We start from the raw sequence: 8,925 nt of genomic DNA, 5'->3' as shown, positions 1-8,925 counted from the left end.
CCTCCCAGCCTTGGGACCACGTGTTGCCAAGATGGCACCTGGTGATGAACCTGGAGGTGGTCCTGTGGGCTGTGATATGGAATTAGGCCACCTCTTAGGATTGGTCCCTCATCCCTCCACCCTTGACAGACAGCTCAGGCCTCCGTTCACAGTACCTAGATAGGTGCACGTACACCCCTCCCTTTCCTGCTGCTCTCTGACCTATTTAAGAGCAGAGCTCATTCAGTAAAGCAAGACTGTGCGAGACCCTCTCCCAGGCTGTCTGATTGTCCTCTGGCGAGGGAGGGTTGGATGCGGACACCCGTCGACCCTTCACTTTTTCTTGGCCCACCTTGGTCGGGGCGCACTTCCCCATCTCTCCTGCTGGCCTGGAGAGCACTGGGGGCAAATGACCCTGACAACTTATGGCATTTGGTAAGGATTTCTGGATGGACTGAATGTTAAAATCATGTGCCCCTGTAATGAGATACAGTTTAATTTAGGAATACAGTACTCATCAGAGGAATCTTAGCAGAGTTTTTATTTTGTGAACATATGTACGTGTGTGTGTGTGTGTGTGTGTGTATGTTCCTAGATACTCAGGAGGCTGAGATCTGAGGACCACGTTTTTTGAAGCCAGTGTGGGCAGGAAATCCATCAGACTCTTATCTCCAATTAAACACCATAAAAATGACAGATGTGGAACTGTGGCTTAAGTGGTAGAGTGCTAGTGCTAGGAATGAGCAAGAACAGCTCAGGGACAGGGTCCAGCCCCTGAGTTTAAGCCTCTCTCTCCCTCTCTCTTTCTCTGTCTGTCACACACACACACACTCACACACACACACACACACACACACACACAGAGAATTCAATGAATGCGAATTGAAACATTCATTCAATGTGAGAAAAACCAAGAACAATATTTTGCATTAACAGAAAATTTAGATATTTTAGCTGATAAGTTGCCAGTATTAGTAGGTTTCTAAAATCATATTTTCATTATCTTTAATCAGTTGTTCAAGAAATCCATTTATAACAATGCATCTTGACCAATTCACACAAATGCATATTTGCATACAACACCTTGAGATTTTTTACTTGCACATTTATAAATTATTTCTAGCTTTCTCATATGAGACAAAACATGGATCCTCTGTCTCTCTGGGCCTGACTTCACTCAACCTAATATTTTTCCAGATCTGTTCATTTCTTTGCAAATGATGTAATATCACTCTTCCTAATAGATGAGTAAAATTCCATTGTATAACAACTGCATTTTCTTGATCTCTTCATTCATTTAACAACTGGCATCTGGATCACTTCCATTCCTTGGATTTGGTGAATAGTGGAGCAATGAATGTGGATGTCTTTTATATGCAAGTTTTGGAGATCTGGATAATCTATATGTGACTGAGAAAGTAGATTAAACAGTAACTAGTACAAAGGGAATCTACAGTCTACTGAATCTTTTCAGTAGATTTACATTTTTATCAAAAAGTTCTTATATCACAAAGTAGCACACACTTGAAAGTGTTAACTGAAGAGCCCAAGGAAAAGCATGACTTTCTATATAAAGCAAGAATCTTTCAAGTTGGAAATTATTCTGAAATATTTATTGGTCTTAATGTTTAAGTTACTTTCAATGGAATCTTTTCTTTATTTTCTTACTGCAAATTAACAAGGAGATGACCCATCAACTCAAAAGCCAAATGCTTAATTGAGAACAGATTGATTTTTATCTAATTAGACAGAAGAACCCACTTGAAACACAAAGGAGTAATGATCTTGTTTAAGGAAAACCATAATTCTGTGTATTATTGGGAAAGGGAAGAGTTGTGTAGTTTACTAATAATATTTAGAGCCACCCCTGGTCTTCCTTGTTTGAGTAACCCACAATGTAATTATATCTTGTATATTTTTTCCTTCAAAGTAAGTAGAGCTCATTACTTTACTTTTTCATTTTCATGGTGCAGAATTAGTTTTCATGTATGAAAGCCCACATGAAACGAGATGAAGATGAAAATAGCAGACCCAGATATCCTCCAGGAAGTAAATAAGGTTTCTACTTCATTTAATAAATTAGTAGAGCTGCAAGAGCTGTTTTCTCTTTGGGGGTGGAGGGAAATAAGACAGTAAATAGACACAGTGACACAATGTTCCATTATGTTACTCTTAAAGGCTAATTTTGTGTAAGTAGGCCATAATATTTTTAAGGAATTTCAGAAATTTACTTTTCTAAAGCTCTTGTATATAATGAAATCATATTTGATTACATTAGAGAGACTATACATAGTAATATTGAGGAAGGTATTACTAAATACCTCCTTGTTGAAATTAAAGATATGTTCCACAAGCCAAATGTTATAAAGAGAATTGCAGGTGGTGCTAGTGGCCACTCTAGAAACTGAGATTTGAGAATCATAATTCAAAGTTACACTGTACAGGAAAGTAAATGAATCATCTCCAATTAACCATGAAGAAGGCAGAAATGGTATGGTGCCATCCTTGAACAAAGACCAGCAAGAACTTAAGCTGTGCTAGGCACTAGTTGCTCATGTTTGTAATCCCAGCTACTCAGAAGGCTGAGATCTGAAGATTATACTTGTCAAAAAGCCCAAGAAGCTAACCTGCAAAAATAATCTCCAATTAACCAGCAGAAACATGGAACAAAGAATCAGACTAGATGTTGATAAAGGATTAGATCTCCACCTGGTAGGTGTAACAAAAGTGGCAAAGCACTAGCTTTGAGTGAAAAAGAAAACAAAGCAAAACAGCAGAACCCAAAGTTCAAGCCCATCCCCCTTATGATAGTTGTTGCCTTTTCAAGCCACAAATAACATATACCCCACGACAGTTGTAGCCTTTGCAAGCCCCAGAAAGCATACTCACATTACTTTATTCTGGACCCCAGGATCTTTAGTAGACCCCCAGTATTCCCTAACAGATTTAAGTTTTCCAGATTTCAATTTGGTTTTGATTTTCATTCCTATAGATTGAAACAAGGACTTTCTGTCTGCTTCATAAGCAAGAGCTGTACTACTAGAATCATGTCCACAACCCTTTTGCTTTATTTTCTGAAATTTATTGTGCAGCATGTGTATCCTAGTATGTATGTCTATAACATTCTAATTTTCTTTTCAAGATAAGGTGTCACTAACTTTTCCTAGCTTACTTTCCAGCTTGTGATCATCCTGTCTCTATTTCCTTATTGGCTGGCATTACTGATGTGTACTATCATGTCCAGGCTTCTGGTGATACTGTAAGAATTTAATTCAGTAAATTAAATCTGTCAGTTTCTGGGTTTAGTTTTTAGTGGGTTTTTTGAACTGAAAGAAAATCAATGTAATTACACACTCAGGAGAAGAAAAACTTTTGTATACTTCAGTTTCTAAATCCTTTTTTCACCTTTAAATTTTGTTTGTGCGAATATGAAAAGTGTGCATTTGTTGATACTTTAGTAATTAAGAAAACAGGCAAATTAACAAAGGCCTTATAGTCAGACGTTATAAAAAAACTAGTATAAGAAGAAAATCTGAAATCGCCAGGCTTGAAATATTTTATTTAATATGAAGCAATATAAAATTTCTATATAAAGTTAAATTTTTAAAAGTTAGTCCCAACCTGAAATGGTATATGTCCTTTTCCTATATATGCAGATTCAGAAATAAGAATGCAAAATTTGTACACCTAGATATCTATACTTAATGTTGGAATTTATTATTTTTTGTTTTACTAAATAAATAGAAACAAAATCTCAGGTAACGTATGTAAACAACACCTATAGAACACCTTAACTTTTAGTTAAGTCACATTTGTAGTTATATCTGCTTTTACCAATTCCAATATACCTTGCATTTATTTACCTCAGACCTGATAATTTAAAAAATTTATTAACAATAATTATCAAAAAAGCTATGGTTTTTATAAAATTATTTTTACCAGAAGCACATAAAGTGAAAGAGCTTAGTAGGTTTTACTTGCATTAGAGTATGCAAGAATTTCATGTGATTTATATTTCCATGATTTCTTCTCCATTTTTCTATCTTAATCAAAAAGTCAAAAAACATCATAAAAACAGAACTTGGAAAAAAGATTATTTTAATTTTCTTGTTAACTTTACTTTAGTTCTTTTAGCTAAAAGCTTATTTGAAAATCAACATTTCATTGGTATGTTTGTTTAGCTTTTGAAAATATTCTATAAAGAACCTGAATGTGAATAAATAATATTTACCAAGAATAACTTCTATTTGGCATCATAATCAAAGATCATATTATTCTAATTCTTATCAATTAAGAAAAATATTTCCCATAAAAAGTTCACACAAAACTCATCAACCCATCTACTTAAATTTTTGTGCTAGATCCATATCTACTGTGTACTAATGTACCTATCTACTAATGTATCCATTCACGTATCTCTTTACCTTAATAATTATTATATGCCCTGAGCCACCCTACAGGTGTTTTAATTTTGGACTATTTTTTGCATAAATGCTTTATACAAGCTGTGCCTGGCCTGTCTTCAAACTGTGAGCCTTCTGCATTACCTTTCCAGGAACTGGAATCACAAATGGCATAATAAATAATACTATAAAACTATGTGTTTTCTATAATTTATTTCCTTTGCTCCTAAAATAACTATGTGGTTTTAGCACCATTGTTATCTCCTTTATAGGTGTAGAAACTGAGACTAAGTGGTGTTAAGATTTTTGCCCAATTTTATACCAGTGATAAGAGAACTTTAACTAAAAAGATAACCAAGTCTAAGATTTAATAGCCACACACAGGTCTTGCAGACCCTAAAGCTTATACAATTCCATGGTATCTATTTTAAAAACTATCAAAATTGTTATAAATTACAAATACAAAGAAAAAACTAATTTTATATCCTTTGCCAAAGTTTTGGATCAGCTCAAGTAACTTGAGAGTAGAGTGGTGGGGTTCTTTAAACACAGGATCATGTCATCTGCAAAAAGAGAGAGTTTTACTTCATCTGTCCCTATTTAGATCCCCTTTATATTTTCTTCTTGCCTTATTGCTCTGGCTAGGAATTCTAGTAGTATGTTGAAGAGAAGTGGAGATAGCATCCTTGTCTCATCCTGATTTTAAAGGAAATGGCTTTAAGTTTTTGCCACTATGTATAATGCTAGCTGTAGGTTTGTCATACACAGCCTTTATTATATTCTGGAATGTTCCATGGATTCTTCATTTCTCCAGAGCTTTCATCATAAATCGGTGTTGTAAAATGCTTTTTCTACATCTCTGGAAATGATTATGTGGTTCTTCTCCTTGCTCTTGTGTGATATGGTGAATTAAATTAATTGAATTGCATATATTCATCCAGCTTTGCATCCATGGAATGAAGTCTGTTTGATCATAGGATATAATTTTTAATGAGTTGTTTAAACGTTGATTGGCCAGAATTTTGTTGAGGAACTTCAGAGCTTCTGCATGGCAAAAACATAGCTGACAAGCTCAAAGAATAGGAGGCAGATCTTCACTAGCCATACAACAGACAAGGGCCTCATATCTAAAATATACTTAGAAATAAAAAAATTAAGCTCCCCCAATAGAAACGCAGTATGACAATGAAAGGGCAGGAGCTTGGGGAGTGAGCACCCAAATGTAGATGTCACATTAGGGGGACTTTAATCTTTCTTCAACCACAATAATTCTTTCCTTTTATTCACATGATTTCTAAGTATATTTTTCTTGCAGGACAGTTTTTCAAACTTGACGTACAGTGACTGGAAAATTATTTTTTCAGTGGCAACTTGTAATCCTAAAATAATGGTAAGCATTGTGTCTGTTTTGAAAGGGGATATGACAATAAATCTACCAGGTGGAAATTCCTGTTGGAAGTAGAAAAAAATAAGCTCCCAAAAGCAAATCCTCAAAGAAACTGACTTCAAGAGAGACTTCTCTGAAGTGGAAACAAGAATGGCCAATAGACATATGAAGAAGTGCTCAACATCTATGGCAAGAAAAGAAATGCAAGTCAAAACATTGAGATTCCACTTCACCCCATTTATAATAGCCATTATCAAGAAATCTAATAACAGAAGCTGGCAGAGATGTGGACAAAAGCGTATGCTACTACACTGTTTGTGGGAGTGTAAACTTGTTCAACCACTCTGAAAAGCAGTATGGAGGTTCCTCAAAAGACTAAGCATAGAGCTCCCATATGACCCAGCAACCCCAGTTTGGGGCATTTACCCAAAGGATCACAAACAAGCCAAAAGTAAAACTTCCAGCACAACTATGTTTGTTGCAGCATTATTTACCATAGCTAAAATATGGAACCAACCCAGATGCCCTTCAGTAGATGAATGGATTAAGAAAATGTGGTATATATACACAATGGAACTCTATGCTTCCACCAGAAAGAATGACATTGCTTCATTTGTAAGGAAATGGAAAGACTTGGAAGAAATAATATACTTAGTGAAATGAGCCAGACCCAAAGAAACATAGACTTTATGTTTTCCCTCATTGTTAATGATTCATACATATCTAGAATAGTCCTAGCAGAGGATCTCCATAGCTCAATGACTAGGTACATATGATCATATGAGATGATACTAAGCAAAATGAACTCCAAGATATGAAAAATGTGGTTTTTCATTGTTGTTATTTTTTTTTTGGCCAGTCCTGGGCCTTGGACTCAGGGCCTGGGCACTGTCCCTGGCTTCTTCCCGCTCAAGGCTAGCACTCCTCCACTTGAGCCACAGCGTGGCTTCTGGCCGTTTTCTGTATATGTGGTGCTGGGGAATCGAACCTAGGGCCTCGTGTATCCGAGGCAGGCACTCTTGCCACTAGGCTATATCCCCAGCTCTCATTGTTGTTATTTTTAATGTACTATGTGAAGTTATTTTTTCTTTTGTCTGTCTTCCCTATGGTTTAGCTCTTGTTGTCACTGTGTTTAATTTTGGTACCCTGGGTATTGTGTGTACATTAATCTGAATTAGGGAAGGAAAGGGGAACATCAAAATGGTGAGACAATGTATAAAAGTTGAACCAATGAAACAGTGATACAAGACAATGTATTGGAAATTAACAGTATAACTCATGGTGTGAACTGGGGAGGAGGGAATGTGGGAAAAAATGAGGGAGGACATAAGTTTAACAAGAAATCTACTCACACCATGATTATAAAAATAACTTTAAAAATGTATAAAATTATCAAATCCAATTGAAGAAAACAATAATCAATATTATTAATATGATGTTGTTGGACCCATTACAGGATCTTAGAAGAAATCCATATAAGGAAGAGGAATGAAATTCAAGCTTCCCATCCTCATTAAACTTAGTTCTGGAATATTTTTAGAAGCAACCAAATATATTTTATATATTTTTTTGGACTAAACAAGTTTAATTTTATCACAAATTATAATTTATATTGTATCAGCTTTCATTAGTTGATTTTTCTACCTGCATTTGGTTGTGCTAGTTTATTTTACAAGACTTCTTATAACTGGACTTTTGTACTTCTTTAAAATGTGTAGCTTTGGGCTGGGAATATGGCTGAGTGATAGAGTTTTTGCCTAGCATGCATGAAACCCTGGGTTCGACTCCTCAGTACCACATAAACCGAAAAAGCCAGAAGTGATGCAGTGGCTCAAGTGGTTAAGTGCTAGCCTTGAGCCCAGGCCATGAATTCAAGCCCTATGACTGGCAAAAATAGGTTTAGTATTATTAAACTTTATTGCTCTTCAAATCCATAGAGGAAGAAATTCACCACATACTGATATATTTTCCATATGCCCACATTCTACTAATGGTGGGGATAATTTAGAAATAGTACAAGACATTACAAATTGTTCATGAATTTACAAGTTTCTGTTAACTTATTTCTGCTTATCTAGCATGTTTTGCAAAACATCATTTCTGCCTGTTTACATACCTTTGGTAAATGGTGCCATCCTTATTACTGCTGAAGGAGCCCATGGTGATCTTACTTGCCTTTTCACTGGTAAGAGAGTACCAACAGTTTCTCACGGCGATATAATTGTAAAAATACCAAACATTGATTATATTTAAGGTTTTAAATGTCTGTATAATTTACACATATCTGGAATGATGATCCTTGGGATGATCCAACAGGGAATGTGTTATTGATTAGTTCTCTGTATGCTTTGAAGTCTTCCATTGGCTATCTATAGCACTTTTAATTCTCAGATACAAATTCTTACGGTCAAGTCAGCTACTCAGTATCAATGTCAACTTGCATTATAGAGCTGTGTGCTCTTTGATAAATTTTGGCAGTTTTTCATGAGCTTCAGCATTCTCCATAAAAATACAAATGATGACCAGGGACTGGTGGTTCACACCTGTAATTCTAGTCAATGAGGAAGCTGAGATCTGAGAAGTGGTTTGAAGCCAGCATAGGCAAGAAAGTCCATGAGATACTAATCTCCAATAAATTACCAAAAAAGCCAGAAGTGGAGCTGTGGCTCAAGTGATAAAGAGCTAACCTTGAGAATAAGAAGCTCAATGTCAGTGTCCAGGTCCCAAGTTCAAACCTCAGGACAGATAAGTAAATAAATAAACAAACAAACACACAAATAAATACAGATGAGGCAAAGCATTTCAAAAGACTCCACAACTTATATATCGTAATAAAAAATCATTTTCTAAAATAGTCCCTGAACAAGTAAATACTACATAACAGAAATATATGGGGGGGGGGGGGTCCCTAAAAATATCAGCTGAAGAACATCTGCACAAGTGAGATCCTTAAACCTAAATATATCCCCTCATAGAACTGAAACCATAAAAAGTTCGCTCATACTACCTAAACTGATCTATTTTCATTGTCATTTATATAAATGTATGCAAATTTCTATGCTCTACATGCATTGTAGCCCGTATTAATACTGAAGGTATTTTCATCCAATGATTTCAAATTTGTAGCTTAAACAAAGTATCACACACGGTATCACA

The 8,925-nt window shown here is 35.5% G+C and overlaps 1 protein-coding gene across 1 annotated transcript in view; it reads right to left on the bottom strand.

The window, feature by feature from the left end:
• Positions 1 to 205: 205 nt before the first annotated feature.
• The window catches only part of LOC125357906 (olfactory receptor 4K2-like), a 64,066-nt gene continuing 55,346 nt past the window's right edge, over positions 206 to 8,925 (bottom strand). Inside the window, exons 4-6 of the mRNA XM_048354755.1 lie at positions 7,886 to 7,951; positions 4,527 to 4,537; positions 206 to 456 (exon numbers count right to left, since the gene is read on the bottom strand). Of these exons, the coding sequence (XP_048210712.1) occupies positions 206 to 456; positions 4,527 to 4,537; positions 7,886 to 7,951 (328 nt within the window). The remainder of the gene's footprint in view (positions 457 to 4,526; positions 4,538 to 7,885; positions 7,952 to 8,925) is intronic.

The sequence above is a fragment of the Perognathus longimembris genome, chromosome 10 (genome assembly GCF_023159225.1).
Source record: "Perognathus longimembris pacificus isolate PPM17 chromosome 10, ASM2315922v1, whole genome shotgun sequence".
NCBI classification, from domain to species: Eukaryota; Metazoa; Chordata; class Mammalia; order Rodentia; family Heteromyidae; genus Perognathus; species Perognathus longimembris.
Note: the sequence above shows the minus strand (reverse complement) of the source record. Positions and strands in the feature narration are given on the sequence as shown.